Below are 16844 nucleotides of genomic sequence, written 5' to 3' on the forward strand. Positions count from 1 at the left end.
GGGAAAGAGTCATTGTCAAAGCAAGGTGCTCGAGTAATTGAAGGAATAAAATAAAAAGCCCAGTGGAGAGATTGAGCTTAAACAAAATAAATGATGCGTCTTCTGAGACTTTAGGAGGGATTAGGAAGTTGTAGACTATTGATACATTTGTAGAATGCAGCTGAAGAAATTAGTGTCATTTCTACAGGACTGACTTTATTTTCTCTGAAGTAGGAGAAAGGAGGGAAACAAGGTAGAGACCTTGAGGTGAGTAGTGAAGGGTTGCAATAGGTACGGGGACCCGGAGAGTAAACTGTCTATAATTCTATAACAGTGATAATTCCTATTTTCAGGTATGTAGGTACTAGACTGCATGTATCATTGTAATAGAAAGCTCAAGCTCATTGTAGTTATATAACTTTCCTGTACTCAGCTGTAAAGTGATACAGTTGGGATTAGAAGTCACACGTTAGAGGATTTCAAAGTTACCTTCAGACTCTTAAGGGCGAGTATGTTAAGTGTAGGCTGTACCATCGATAGATACCATCATTATAAGAGCTGTCTTTCATATTTTGGCCTAGGATCTCTTTTCATACTCAATAAAGAAAGCAAGGACATGGAAAGAATCTGTTACACTTAAAGCGTGCTTCAGGACTCGAGCAAATGAGTTTTCTCTTCATCTTTTAGTTACGACAGCCTCCAGTGAAGCGTTTGAGACTTCGTGGGGATTGGTCAGATACTGGACCCCGAGCGAGGCCTGAGAGTGAACGAGAACGCGATGGTAACTCTACTTTGGTCAGCCTTTTCTAATATGAAATTTAAAAGTTAATCTTTTAACTTGTTTCTTTCTTTCTTTTTTTTTTTTTGCTATTTTAAGTGGTGCTGAAACAAACATCCTTATGCATGTATCTTAACATACTTGTGCAAGTGTATCTGAGGTTAAATTCCTAAAAGTGGAATGAACGACTAGGTCACTGGGTAGTGCATTTTAATTTTGATAGCTATCAAATTACCCTCCAAAATAAATGCACTACTTTATATTCCTGCTGGAAGTATGAGAATGCCCATTGCCATGTGAAACATTGGACATCATCAAACTTCTTAAATTTTGCCTGTTAGATATAAAGAGAAATGCAAATGCTCCAATTTCCAACCCAAGAATTTTATAATAGATAAAAAATTGTTTTTCCTTTTATCAAGTGCCTTTGACAAGCATAAGAAACTACCTTGGGAGCTTTAAGATGGTACACTTTTGAAATAGAATTAATCTGTGTGTATTTTAATAATCGGTCTGTAGCCAAAATCTTACTTTAATGACTTCTGAATTCTTTTAAGATCAAAAGTACATTCCCCCATAAATTATCCTTGGTATCATCTTATATATATATATTTAAATATAAAGCAACATTATATAAAGGCAATAAAGTGTAAAATTCTGTTTTCACAGAAAATCCAAGGACAAATGATTTGCATTTTAAATTATATGATTGTAGAATAGAATTGCCAGTTTTGATGTCATACTTAATTTGATAATTAACCCTTAAGAGAAGAATCATATATTTGAAGGAGGAAAGGAGTAGAGGGAAGAGACAAATATAATACTTTTTGGTTTTTGTTAATTTCAAGTATATGGAATATGCTTACAGGGTGGTGAAAATAAATTGAGTTTAAGGAAATTTAAGAGAGAGGGCAAACCTTTCTTTTAATCGGTTCAATTTACCATTCATGAGCCCTTCCTAGCTGTGCACTGGTGAAACGAAGGATGTGGGTTGGGGTCAGGGTGGAAGGTGTGGAGGTGGCTAAGAATAGACAAAGATGCAGGAGATGTAAATCCTATTCTTGAGGAACTCAAAATTCAGATGGAGAGTCACAGTTACTATGAAATGTGATGTTAGCTCTAATAGATTTATTATATACATTCATAGAATTTATTTAAGCTATTTGATTCTTTTTTTTTTTAAATGCTCTCATTTTAAAGGCCTTAAAATCTGGGTTTTTGCGTTAATGAAAGATCCTGACTCACTACTGAATTCACTGATAAGACCTGTATTGTGATAGGTGAGCAAAGTCCCAATGTGTCATTGATGCAGAGAATGTCTGACATGTTATCAAGGTGGTTTGAAGAAGCAAGTGAAGTTGCACAAAGCAATGGAGGACGAGGAAGATCTCGGCCAAGAGGTAATTTTTCTTGTTAATTAAAGTTAACCAAAAGCTGGCAAAGACTGTTTTATGACATTTGTTTTATTTATATCATTCAGTTTACACCATTCTATATCTATAATAATCACAGGTTCTTAACTACATTGTGTGAAGCGGTAGAGGAGCATGGGTATTGGGTACAATTTGTCTCTTCACGTTCCAGTAGGCCTAGCCCTTATTCTTTGCTTTTCTCAAGAAAAGTAAGAAAGTCTGATATTTCCCTTATATATCCCAGTATATTTTCATATGCATTCTGAGAATAGAAATGCATTAAACTCTGTAGATAAGAAGTTTTATATAATGGAATAGTTTCTCCTTTATGTTACTTAGGCATTGGTTATTAAGTGCTGTTTCTGGTGTTAGCTGACCTGTGTTCATATCTTGGCTCACTACTTTCTAGCTTTGGGGTCTTAGGCAAGTTACTTATCTCTGTCAAAAATGAGGAGTATAAAAAGTTAACTCCTAATTGTTTTAAAAACCCAAAATAAAAAATCATATTGAATTTTTCCATAAATGATTCTTGTTAACTCCTCATTTCAATTAACTTTTTAAAAAATTCCTTGGACTGTAAATTTGCTTAAGAGTTATTGAATTTGTGCTTGAATTTAAAATAAGAAATATTTAAATCATGGTGATTAAAAGAGAAAACTTCATATTCTCTGGTAGTTGCATCTTGTAAGACATGAACTGGATTAGTCCATTCCATCTTTCTTTTAATAACATTTAGACTTGAGGGGAAAATTGTTAATGTCTATGAACTATTCCTCATGATTTCCTTGTAGATAGCACAAAGCCGCCTAGCATAAGACATAGTAGACACTGAAGTCTTTTTAAATCATGATTGCATCATGTTAGTTTAGTGGTTAAGACATTATTGCTAATGAAGTAGGAATCAGGAACTTAATCCTATTCTGACCTATTTATAACTTTACTTACCCAATAAAATTTTTCTTAAATATTTACCAAGACAACATGTCGTAGAATGGAAACATAGCAATAAAATTCATTCTCCTGGGTCCCTGCGTGGCTCAGTCAGTTAAGCATCTGACTCTTGATTTCAGGTCAGGTCATGATCTCAGGGTCATGAGACTGAGCCCTGTGTGGGGCTCTGTGCTTGGCGTGGAGCCTGCTGAAGATTCTCTCTCATCTGCCCTTCCAACCCAGTCTTGTGCATGCTCGTGCTCTCTCTCTCTCTGTCAAAGAATAAATAAATAAAATAAAATAAAATCCATTCTCCTATTATCCAGTCATTAAATCAGAATCATCACCTTCAAATTAAAAGGACTAGATGTTATTTATAGGCAATTCACAACCTATTATTTAGGTTTGTCTAAGTGAAGGTACCATATTGATCTTGAAAGACTGATTATTTTAACAAAAATGTTCTGTAGATAGATTTTTACCCCTTTTGATTAGCCTATTTGGTCAAAGGGATGAAACCACCCCTGGGTGCTTTCAATATCCTAAAATTATATGTTTCTCTGTGTGTGTACATGTATGTACAAGTGCACATGTATTTCTTGAACATATCTCTTTAGAGTAGCTGGTTTTGGAAAGCAGTTAATATTTGAATTTGCATTAACATGTGTTTTTTGAAGGTGGGACGAGCCAGTCAGATGTGTCTGCTCTTCCTGCGGTCCCGTCAAGTACTGATTTGGAAGTGGGCGAAAGTGCAATGGAAGTAGATCCTTCAGCTGAACAATCTCTTCAGCCTTCTACGTCCGCTGCAGTGTCAGCTCAGCCTCATTCGACGTCCTCTGCTGCAGAAAGCCCTCATTCTACTCCTTTGCTGTCTTCTCCAGACAATGAACAAAGGCAGCCTGTGGAGGCATCTGGACGCCATACTCATCGTCAGTCTGGTGAGGATGCTACTCTTTCAGTAGGCTGTGGTTCAGCTGATGATTTCTGATAATGGATACTTCTTTGTGGGCTGGTTTGAAAGATACTAAATCACATGAACTTGTTCTTGCTGGAATAAATCAAAATGACATGTAAGAGGTGAACATGTGACTTAAACACAAACTTCAAGTGTGCCTAACTTGCATGAATTTAACAAATATCAGAATCTTCAGTTTACCTAAGACAAATCTTAAAAAATATGAGTACCAGCAGATAGTGTTTTGACATAGCTTCCTGCAGTTGACTTAAAGATTACTTTTATAAGTCATTATAGATGAAAATGTCTTTCTCGACTTTATTTGGTTATATCTATATTATCAGTTCCTCTCTTTATGTTTTTTATTTTTCTTCACATCATGAAATACTTTAAATACATTCTTTGTGGTACATTTGATAACATCTCTTGTTGACAACACATACAATTTACCAAAAGATTTATTTCTCCTATATTTACATGAAAAAGAATTGTTTTAACAAGTCCTTGTCTTCTTGGTACTTGATATTAGTGGAAAAAAATCAACTCCTAAATTCTGTTAAAATACGGTTTTCCTCTCAATATTAAAACTCCCCATGTTCAACTTTTTCCTCCCCAACTGTGGAATGTACTAGTATTTATAACAGTAATTTTCAGCAGATATGACTATAATTTACTTGGCATTTTAACTGTGTACATGTAATTATAATAACCATTAAGATTTTAATCATACTGGGTTCTTCTAAAGAGGCATTTTACTTGTCATATAATAAAAAATATTAGCAACTAGAGATACAGCTGGCAGGCCTAAGCTGAAACCTATAAAAAATTCCTAACAGCGTAACTGCCAAGCTGTCACTTTATTCTTGCTTTTCTGAAATCTGATACAAATCACCAAATACAGAGTGTTTTAAATTAGGCATTCTTTTATTGTATATCCATTTTTGGTAATTCATTTCAGTTTCTATGGGAATAGAAGCCAGAGTCAATTATATAACTATTAAGACTTGTGCACAATTTATCCGTAATAATAAGCTAAAGCTGAGCTTTAAAGTCAGGTTTTCCACTCTCTAATCGACATACTTAACATTTCAACTTATGAGAAAGTAAAATATTTTGGAATATTTGGGAAGTAGGGACAGAATCAGTCAAAAGTTTGTCGAAGCAGGTAAAATTGATTAAAAAACAAAGAATTTTAAAGTATTAGCATTCTTGGAAATATTCTTAAAGTTTCTTTTTTTTTTTTTTTTTTTTTTAAAGATTTTATTTTTTTTTTCGAACGAGCCTGATGTGGGACTCGATCCGGTAACACCGGGATCACGCCCTGAGCCGAAGGCAGACGATTAACCGCTGTGCCACCCAGGCGCCCATATTCTTAAAGTTTCTGATCAATTTTAAGCTATCAGGAAAACTTAGCAAGAAGATTCCCTAGCTTATATTCATGTTCCAGTGGGTCCTAACTAATTCCAGTTGTTTTCTAAACACATTTCTGAGTAAAAGTACTTAGTTTGGAGTTTCATTTTTCTTTTTTGTTACAGATATTTAACACAATTAATATTGCATTTCAGATTGCTAAATCCCTTTCAGTATTTAATGTAAGTATTAAGTAGTCATTCGAATTATCAAAAGAGAAAAATATTTGTAATGATCATGCAGTCATTGTTTTGATCATTACTTGGCACCTTTGCCTGTAATTTTTTTAAAGAAGTAAGGAAATATTTTTAACTGGTCTCTACCAGTTTAAAGAATTTTGGTTGACTGCACTATGGAAAATCAGAATACTTCCGTATTACGAAGATAGGGTCAGTATTGAAGAAAATGATTTGATGTTAGATGTAATATCTAAAGATTATGCCTGGAATTGTTTTGACAACAAGCCTTTCATTATCCCAGAGTACATTTTAACAATAAGGACTTAATGAGTTTTTTCTGTTTTGTTTTGTTTTCCCAATCTCTTCTGCACTTCTAGGTTCAGATAGGTTTATGGATACTAGGAATTGTCCATGTGGTAGGGGGGAGTGTCACCTTAGAGCCACGATTTTTACTACAAACATACCTCATTTTATTGTGCTTTAGTTTGTTGTGTTTTGCATATATTTTGTTTTTTACACATTGAAACTTTGTGGCAACCCTGCGTCGAGCTAGTCTGTTGGCACTGTTTTTCCAACAATGTTTGCTCACTTCACGCCTGTGTCACATTTTGGTAATTCTCACAGTATTTCAAACCTTCTCATTATTTTCCTGTTTGTTATGGTGATCTGTGATCAGTGATCTTTGATGTTACTATTGTCATTGATTGGGGCACCACAAACGCCACCTACATAAGACAGTGAACTTGTTCGGTAAATATGTGTGTGTTTTGACTGCTCTACTGAACAGCTGTTCCTCTCTCTCTCCCTTTCCTTGGGCCTCCCTATTCCCTGAGATACAACAATATTAAAATTAGGCCAATTAGTAACCCTAAAATGGCCTCTAAGTGTTCAAGTGAAAGGAAAAGTCACACGTCTCTCACTTTAAATAAAAAACTAAAAATGATTAAGCCCAGTGAGGAAGGCATGCTGAAAGCCTGGAGAGGCAGAAAGCTAGGCCTCTTATGCCAAACAGCTAGTCAAGTTGTGAATGCAAAGGAAAAGTTCTTGAAATCAAAAGCGCTACTCCGGGGAACACACGAATGATAAGCGAAACAGGCTTATCTCTGATTCGGGGAAAGTTTTAGTAATCTGAATAGAAGATCAAACAGCCACAACATTCCCTTAAGCCAAAGCCTAATCCAGAGCAAGGCCCTTACTCTCTTCAACTCAGTGAAGGCTCAGAGAGGTTAGGAAGCTCAGGAGAAAAGTCTGAAGCTAACATTTCCCGTTATGAAAATTCTAGGTCCCGTAGAATTTATGCTAAATCTACTCTGCCTGTGCTCTAGAAATGGAACAATAAAGCCTGGATGACAGCATGTCTGTATACAACATGGTTCACTGGATATTCAGTCCACTGTTGAGACCTACTGCTCAGAGAAAAAGATTCCTTTCAGAATATTCCTGCTCATTTACGTGTATCTGGTTACCCAAGAGCTCTAATGGAGATGTGCAAGATTAATGTTTCTATGCCTGCTAACACAACATCCATTCTGCAGCCCTTGGGTCAGGGAGTCATTTTGACTTTCAAGTCTTCTTATTTAAGAAATACCTTTTGTGAGGCTACCGCTGCCATAGATAGTAATTCCTTCGATGGCTCTGGGAAAGTAAATTGAAAACCTTCTGGAAAGGATTCCCCCTTCTAGATGACATTAAGAATATTCATGATTCAAGGCACCAGTCGGTTAAGTGTCTGACTCTTGATCTCAGCTTACGTCTTGATCTCAGGGTTGTGAGTTCAAGCCCCACGTTGGGCCCCACACTGGGCGTGGAGCCTCATTAAAAAAAAAGAGTATTCATGATTCATGAGAAAAGATCAAAATATCAACACTAACAGGAGTTAGGAAGAAGTCGATTCCAACCCTCATGGATGACTTTAAGGGATTCAAGACTTCAGTGGAGGAAGTAACTGCAGATGGGGCGGAAATAGCCAGAGAACGAGCATGAGAAGTGGAGCCTGAAGATGGGACTGACTTGCCGCAATCTCAGGATCAAACTTGAACGGAGGAGGAGTTGAGTCTTACGAATGAGCATGGAAAGTGTTCCTTGAGATGGAATCTACTCCTGGTGAAGGTGCTGTGAAGACTTATGAATTGACAACAAGGGATTTAGGATATTACATAAACTTAATTGATAAAGCAGAGGCAGGGTTTTGAGAGGATAGACTCCAATTTTGAAAGTTCTCCTGTGGGTAAAATGCTATAAAATCATGTCACATGCGACAGAGAAATCATTAGTGAAAGAGTCAGTTGATGCCACAGCCATCCCACCCTTCAGCAGCTTGATCAGTGAGCAGCCAAAAACTTGAAGGCAGGACTCTCCACCAGCAAAAAGATTATGACTCACTGAAAGCCCAGATGATGGTTAGATTTTTTTTTTAGGAATAAAGTATTTTAAAATTAAGGTATGTATATTTTTTAGACAGCATGCAATTGCACACTTAATAGACTACAGAGTAGTGTAAACATAGCTTTTATATGCAGTAGGACACCAAAAAATTCATCCGACATGCCTAATTGGAGCTTCACTTTATTGTGGTGCCATGGAACCAAACCCGCAGTATCTTGGAGGTGTGCCTCTCTTGCCTTGCAGAGAGGTAGAATGAAAACTATGCTTCTTGCCCTGCTGTGGATTCCTCTTTATGTGAATGTTTCCTTTATATGTCCCTTGTATTTCCTCTGTCACTTTTGCTGGGGTGAAGGAGAGGGATGATGGGAACATGAAAACTTGCCTGGCAAAATGCCATCTATGAACCAAATTATTTGCCTTCTCTTAGTCTGCAACTGAGTCACTGAGTCGTGAAGAAAGTCAACAACCACACATTTCATTGGGTGCTCAACACAGTGTCAGAGTAGTCTTTTAACGCTGTTGCTCAACAACCAGACAAAGTGTTTATTTAACATGTTCTTGTCTCTCAGACTTTAATCACTTCCCTTTACCCTTATCCTACCCCCCAGCTGATAACCTTCTCATACACAGTGTGTGGGGCAAAATCACTCACTTTCCTACTTTTGAATCTTCGGACATTCTCGCATCCATGATAGAGACAGACACATTTGTGGAAAAAGTGTGTCTGCTCCTGTCAAAGGCTAGCCAGTGCAATTGCCATCCCTTTCCAAATTCTCAGGGACTCTGCTTCTTCTCTGCATCATTAGTATTGCCTTTTCTACTGCACTGGCCTTTCCCACCTCAAACATGCTCTGTTATTACCTCCTTTCTTTAAAAAATTCTCCCCTTGGGACACCTGGATGGCTCAGTTAGTTACGCATCTGCCTTTGGCTCAGATCATGATCCCAGGGTCCTGGGATTGAGTCCTGCATCAGGCTCTTTGCTCAGCGGGGAGCCTCCTTCTCCCTCTCCCTCTGCCTGCTGCTCCCCCTGTTTGTGCTCTCCTCCCACCGACAAATAAATAAAATCTTTAAAAAAACCAAAACTTCCCTTAAGTACCCCACACTGTCCCCCAGCCTTGTGTCTTCGCTCCTTTCATAATCAGTCTTCACAAGAGGTGCTCGCATACCATCTCCATTTTCTTACCACCTTCCATCGTTTGTCAACCAACGCCTGTCCGCCTTTCAGCTCCGTTTCCACTGAAGCTTTTGGTCCAAGTCACCAGTGACTTCTGTTAGTATCTTACTAGATTTTTTCATCCATTTGCATCAACATAGTCTGACACTCCTTTCTTGAAACACTTCCCTTTCTTGGCATCTGTGATACCAGTTTGCCTATTGATTCTTATTACCAACTCTAGCTGGTTTTCAGTAATCACCGTTGATAGTTCTTGTTCTATTTACTTCTGAATATTTTAGTAGAACCCCTTAGTCTGCACTCTTTTCTCTGTTCTGTATCCCTGGGGGATTGCATCAATTCACATAGCTGTTAATAGCTCCTCTAAGGTGAAGATTTCCAAATGTATGTCAACAATCTCATCTTCCACTTTGAGTTACAGACTCCTATGTCAGCTGCTCATTTGACCCTTCTTTTTGGTTATCTTTGGATATCGTAAGCGTGACATGTCCAAACTGAAACTTAATTTAGCCTCACATCCTCCCTATCTGGTAATCTCTTCCATCTTGACTGTTTTATATTTTAGTAAATTTAAAACCACCTGCCCCATTTGCTTATTTTAACAGCCTACGTATGAGTCTTGATTCCTTGCTTTCCTTCATGTCCCACGCTCAGTCCCTCAGCAAGTCCTGTTCGTTCTGCATCTAAAATAAATTCTTCTTCCATCTCACCATCATTTCTTGCCTGCTAATTGATCTGCCTGCATCTTCTCTTGCTCCCTTATCATTTATTCTCCATGCAGCAGCCAGGTGAGCATTTTACAGTGTTAAATCAGATTATATATAACTTTGCTGTTTAAAACCCCTCAGAGACTTCTAATTGCATTTAGGAGTAGAACTACAAATCAAATGGAAACTTTTCACTGTAGATCTCTAAGAACCTATATGGCCTGTATTTTGCCCACCTCTCTGACCTCACTTCGTAGCACTTTCTTAGTTCCTGTGATGCCTATGTTCTACCTGCAGCAGTTTCCTTCCTTTATTCCCTTCAATGTGCCAAGTTCACCTCTGCCTCTTTGTTTCTGATTCGGAGCCTTTGTACGTACTGTTCTCCGTACCTGAGCAGCTCTTTCCCTGGCTTATCGCAGCCAACTCCTTTTTCCTTGTGTCTCACTTCAAGTGTCCTCACTACCCTAGCCAGATTCATCCTCCTTTACTAAAATATTACTCTCTTTTATATAGCCCTGTTTACTTCCTGAAAAGCACTTACTAAAATTTGTAATTATTTTGGGGTGCCTGGCTAGCTCAGTGGTTGGAGCACACAGCTCTTGATCTTGGGCTTGTGAGTTTCAGCCTTATGTTGGGTATAGAGATTACTAAAAAAAGTAAAAAAGAAGAAAATTTGTAATTATTTTGTTCATTTTGGATTGGTTTATGACTTATTTCCTCTTGTTAGAATGGTTCTATTTTAATCTAGATAAAAGAATATGATTAGGAAAGGTGGTTTCTTTGGATTGAATGGGGTTATCAGCACATACAAAATTTACTTTGGAGTCTTACCTTGAGGAATGAGTCACCTAAGTGATCCATGTGTTTTTAATCAAATAGACCACTCAGACCATGAGAATTTAGTTCTTTAAGATAGTATATGATATGGCTTATCTGTGAATTCCTGCTTATTTACAAACAATTGTCCAGATTTACAAATTTATGTAGGTCTACTCAGAATCTTTATAGCTGAATTGAGCTCTGTAGAAGAATTGTTGGAAACTAAGAACTGTGTGCTACAGCATAGCAAAGAAAACCTTTCAAAGCCCAAATATCTAGATTACAGGCTCCTTAAAGGGTACCAGGTTCTAGTTAGAGGCAATACATAGATTAGTAACAAGTGGAAATATTAAGTGAATGGTCACTTTGGGGAGACCAAAGAAGAGACCAGAGGAACTTGGAGGTCAGTAAAGGAGTGACAGTTCTAAGAGAAAAATGCACAAGGATCACCTGGACATGAAGCAAGTTGGGATTGGAGGACAGATCCATAGCAGGCAGATAAAGTACCACCAGATCAGATATAGAAATAATCCAGTGTCCAGGACAAAAGACCCTGTTTATTAGAGAGGCAGGACATGAGTTTACAACCAAATGGACCTTTGTCATGTCAGCTTTAGTTATTGTTCTCTTTCAGTGGCAATTGACTCATTAGGGAGATTAGCCTGGAGTCTTTCAGAAGAAAACAAGAATAGGGTATGTGGTTTCAGGAGATAGAAGTATAAATTTCCTATTAACAATTCCTGACACATTGTTGGGTTTTTTTGTTGTTGTTTTTAAAATTCGGCCCAAAGTATTCATGCATTCACTTTCCATTTTGGTTCATGTTAACAAAAACTAATTCTCAGTACATTTATTCACATTATAAATGATATGTTTATACATTTTTAAAAGGGTATGATGTGTGTGTAATTTACCTGCCTTTAATGTTTCAGACTGCTAGCAGTACTGTTGTTTAGTCTGCTTGTTTAGTCTGCTTGGGAGTTTTAGTTTAATATGTGTCCTTCCTAGTTAGCTGTGTGGTGACTTCTTTCCATAGCCTCATTTTTTGTTTTAACCCAGGGGAGAAAAAGCCACATACGATCAGCCTTAAAAGTTAACAAACAAATTGTTCTTTAAGAAGCACTGGAAGCATTGAATAAATAGTTCATGACATTATCATTACTAAATCTTGATTTTCCAAGTTACAGAGCATCACTGCTTGCACTTGGAGCCTGCTGTTTAAATGCTACATCACTTAGTGGGTCTAGGTGGAAACTCTTCTACTCCCATAAAACATTTGGCAACATAAGGGAGAGGGTTTAAAACAACAATAAAGTCAAGTGAATTTTCTGTGATTTTTCTGTTTTCTTAGCAAAATTTGACATATATGTAGTCTCTTCATGGTAATTTCTTTTAAGTGTAAGATAACAAATTTTGTGGGTGCATAGTAATTATTTATTTTATATTGCTAGAAGCATTGCTATTATGCTGTCAATAAGTAAGGTGTATGTATATACCTAAAAAGAAGGCACTAGGCCATTGAGCATCACAGTTTATAAGTGAATACTGCCCTGCTTGGTCCTGGAGAATTTTCTAGGAAGAACTAGCATTGAGAGACTATGACGATACTTGAATTGTTTGCTAAATCTAACTGCCAATTGACCGACTGAATAAAATTCTTTATAAGTAGAGGTCATGGTAACAAGATGTTAGTATCTCTGGCATGATTGATTCGTGAAACAATAAAACAAACTTGCACCCTTATAATCTATGTAAACGAGGCTGAAAGTTGTTTGGTAGTTGGTGTAATTTGCTTCTGGTGTCACCGAGAGACACAAAATTCTTTGTACCCCCACCATCAAATCAGCAACTGTTGAATTTCTGCCTTGCCTTTGGTTATAATGGATGAAGTTTTTATTTAAAACCAGTTCCTCCTCTTACCCACTGCAGCTCATCTCTTTTGGTCTACTCAAGGACATCATTCCTACATTTTTTCACTTCTTTTCATGCATCATCTTTTTTCCTTCCCTCAATTAAACATTGTCCATCAGCATACGAACATATGTGTCATCTCCCCAGACTAAAACAAACCAACCTCCTGTGACTCTTGAGTTCCCCACCAACAGTCATCCAATTTCTCTGTTCCTATTAGCAGCACGTCTTCTGGAAAGAGTATATATACTTTCTGTGTCTACTTCATTACCTCCTCTTTCTCTCGAACCTGTTCCAATTGGGCTTTGGCCTCTGTGATTTTTGCTGAAACAGCTCTTGTTAGGGTCATCAGTGACTTCCGAGGTGCAAAAGCTAGTGATTAGTTCTCAGTATCTTTTTCATTGTATCAGCGGCATTCAACACAGCTGCTCCCTCCATCCTTCCTGACATACTTCCATCCGAGCCTACAGATTGTGCTCACTCAGTCCTCCAGCCTTCTCAACTGGCTTCTCCTTCTTACTCTACCCAGAGATTTTTCTTCCTGTTAAACATTGGAGTATCTCAGAGTTCAGTTCTTAGACTTCTTTATTATCACTTACACTCTAGGTAGCTTCAAGTAACATCACCGGTGACATCCAATTTACTAGTGAATTCTAGACTGTTACCTTCAGTCACTACTCGGGTCTCCAGTGGGATATCTGTTAGTTCTCCTCTTCCCTCTGCTACTACTTGTTCCTCCCTTTCCCTGTCACAATAAATGACAGCTCTTACTTTACTTGTTATGTGGGCCAAAAACTTTGGGGCCATGGTACATCTCAACTATCAGCAAACTCTTCTGCCATTACCAGTAGTATATCTTCCACCTCCAGACACATGTCCTCCTCTGAGCATTTGCACTTGCTCTTTCTGCACCTGCAGCTTCTTCCAGATAGCCATGTGGTTTACTCCCTCAGTCCTTGAGGTCTTTGTCCAAAAATCACCTTATGAGAGAAGCCTTCTTTAATGACCACACAGAAGACAGCAAACCGTCCCCCACTGCTTCTGTTCTCCTTACCTTATCCTGTCCAGTTTACTTCATAGCAGTTGTCCCTGTTTGACACAAACGCATACATGTATATTACATATATATGTGTGTGTGTGAGTTCACTGATGTCTTTCTTCCTTTCAGAACATAATCTCCACATGAGTAGGGACTATTTTGTTCAATGTTTTATTTATCCCCAGAGCCAAAAACAATGGCACATGTATAGTAGGCACTCAAATATATCTGCAGAATTCTATGTTATATTTCTACTTTTGTCTATGACCGTTGCTTTAAGAAAATATTAAGGATTATGTAAATATTTTTAGCTTAAGAAAAGTAAATGGGAATTCCAACATAAAGAGAAATATTTTAGCTGAAAAATGTGTAACTGACTTTTTAAAAAGAGTTCTTCATTAATAAATTCCAAGAATTGTTTACAAATGCATAACTTTTTCATAATTTTAATTGAATTTTAATTATTATATGACTAAAGTTAGTAATTTGTGTATAGATTAGGTAACTGATAATTTCCAATTTTCCTTGGTATCGTTTTCTTATAAAAAGATGAAATTTGTGAAGAAAGGAATATTCATTTAAAAATGTTTTGTTTATGGAAGACTTTATTTTCATTTTCATTCTATTGAGTTAGTTAAATATCCTTAGAGAACTATATATGTATAATTCGTTATAGTTGAACAGAAGCATTTGAGTATGTCAGGGTGTGTAGTTTATCTCCTAACTTAATGATCAGTCATTTTTTATAAGTAATTTGTTTTTAGTATTCCTCCATGAGACATGTATTTTATGTATATCCTTCTCTCTTTAATATATAATCAGATTCTTACTATTTCCTATTTTACTACTCTCTTTTCACCTTTCTTTTCCTATCTGTGTCAGAATTTTTAAGGGGGCCTGAGATAGCTTTGCTCCGCAAGCGCCTACAACAACTGAGGCTTAAAAGGGCTGAACAGCAGAGGCAGCAAGAGCTCGCTGCGCGCACCCAGCAACAGCCTTCCACTTCTGATCAGCCTTCTCTCGAGGGCTCTTCACAGGACCCTCAGGCTTCAGGTTATTCATGTCAAGTGTCCTCCAGCAGCTGGTAGACTTGGTTGTTTAACACTGCTACTGTGTAACAAGATGCTTCCCTTCTCCCCTTCAAAGAGCTGACGGGCTTGCAGCTTATCCCTCCCCTTCTTGCACATGGCGGTGTTCATCATCCCGTAGCTGGAGGGGCACGTTTTGGCAGCACTGTTTCCCCGAGAGATGAATATAAAATAATCCATTATTTTATTTGTAATATTTCTGGGAGGGGGCAGATGTTTATTACTTTTATAGCTAATGAACTACTTTCTAATAATCTAGTGAATTCAGAGCCTGCTTTGATATTTTTATTGAAATTTCTTATATGCTGAAATGATATCTATGCTTATGGCCCCTAGTTCTTCCTCTTCTTCTTCTTTTGTTTTTCCTTTGAAAATTAACCAGTATTCCTGTGAATGTGGTAATACTAGACTTTAGAATTATAGTGTTGTTTGGCCATACGAGCATGCTGACTCAATTATCCTCTTCTGTGATTATTCCTAAAATTTCAATATTTGCTTATTTATTCCTTGTATACATAATCAGCTTTCTGATATATAGGGCAGCAGAAATGCCCCACAGTCTCATGTTCCTGTTCTCATGCTATAGAACTCTGATCAGATAGTGATAATTGGTGCCACTCTCTTTTTTTTGAGCATTTTAGTGGCCTGGTTCGTTTATGGCCGGCAAGCTCATGATGCTCAACAAACATTTATTGACAGAATTAATGAAAGATATAGCATAAAGTAATTTGTCACTTCAGTTCTTTCGAGATGGATATTAGGTACTATATATCCTGTTCTATAGGTACCACCGAGTAAGTGCTACAAATCTTCATTTAGGAACTAGAGTGTGTTTGGGTTTTTATACTAATGAGATTAGATAATGTGGTGTACTACTTTGTTTTGCCACCCTAAGGAGTGATGAATTGGAGTATTAATTACTTTGAGAACTCTGATTTAATTACTTGGAATTTGTTTGTATATTGGTAGAACTGAACAACTTCCACTTTATAAATATCTGTTCCTCTATGTGCTGATAACAAAAGCACATTATATAATATCATGGTGAAATAAAATAGATTTAAATGACTGTAATATAGATGTGGTGTTTGAAATAAATTCCGGACCTGATTTTTAATTTAATGTTATATTAGTAGAGGAAATAATCAGCCAAGCAAAGATGTCTCTGACCATTTTTTTCCCTATACTTAAAACTAACTGGAGAGTTTGGTTAAATTACAGTCATGACATGTAATAATAAGGCATTTTGCTATATATAAAACTCTATATGTTTCAAAAGGAAAAAATATGCAACATGAAAACCAAATAAGAAGGAAGTTAAAATGCACCTCCATATATACTTATTTTTAAAATACTGAAATTCATCAGGTAACAAACCAAATATTAAAGTGAGTTTGAGTATAAAATATAAAACTGTCTACATTAGCAGGAAATAAATGAAATATACATTGTAGACATTAGAAAAATATTTGTAGACTTAGCCTTTCATATCTAGCTTACCAATTTGAATTGAAGCGGGTTCTTTTTTTATAGCCAGAAAGCTTTAGAGTGATTAAGTGGTCTCTGTGAAATAAGGTCCTATTTTACCAACTCCGAGTATCCTTCTCATTAAATAGTATCTAGTTTGGTAATCAGTCTGTTAGTGGTAATCTTTAAAAAGCTAAAGTTCTGTAGACAACTTGCCCCTTTTGAGGTTGAGAAATATGTTACCTTTACTTTGTTTTTAAACAACATATTGGGGCCCCTGAGACTGTCTACAAGGCCAACAGTAGAGACCTTATTGCTAACGGTCCATGTATGCTCCTCCCTTCACCTACAAGGTGAAGTACTTCCTCTGTATCATATGCTCTTTTTTTTTTTTTTTAAAGATTTTATTTATTTATTTGACAGAGAGACAGCCAGCGAGAGAGGGAACACAAGCAGGGGGAGTGGGAGAGGAAGAAGCAGGCTCCTAGTGGAGCAGGGAGCCCGATGCGGGGTTCGATCCAGGACCATGGGATCATGCCCTGGGCCAAAGGCAGACGCTTAACGACTGCGCCACCCAGGCACCCCTCTTTTTTTTTTTTTTTTTTTTTT

General features: G+C 37.1%; 1 protein-coding gene across 7 annotated transcripts in view; it reads left to right on the top strand.

The window, feature by feature from the left end:
• The window catches only part of DCAF6 (DDB1 and CUL4 associated factor 6), a 130416-nt gene that overhangs the window by 56760 nt on the left and 56812 nt on the right, over nt 1-16844 (top strand). For 4 of the 7 annotated variants that reach the window (XM_040636170.1, XM_040636172.1, XM_040636171.1 and 1 more), the window contains exons 8-10: nt 667-760; nt 2038-2157; nt 3777-4037. In XM_040636170.1, coding sequence (XP_040492104.1) covers nt 667-760; nt 2038-2157; nt 3777-4037 — 475 coding nt within the window. Of the gene's footprint in view, nt 1-666; nt 761-2037; nt 2158-3776; nt 4038-14562; nt 14734-16844 lie in introns of all 7 variants that reach the window. The other 3 variants (XR_005836355.1, XM_040636168.1, XM_040636169.1) reach the window with 1 other exon arrangement.

Source organism: Ursus maritimus, unplaced genomic scaffold (genome assembly GCF_017311325.1).
Source record: "Ursus maritimus isolate PB19 unplaced genomic scaffold, ASM1731132v1 scaffold_2, whole genome shotgun sequence".
Classification (NCBI taxonomy): Eukaryota; Metazoa; Chordata; class Mammalia; order Carnivora; family Ursidae; genus Ursus; species Ursus maritimus.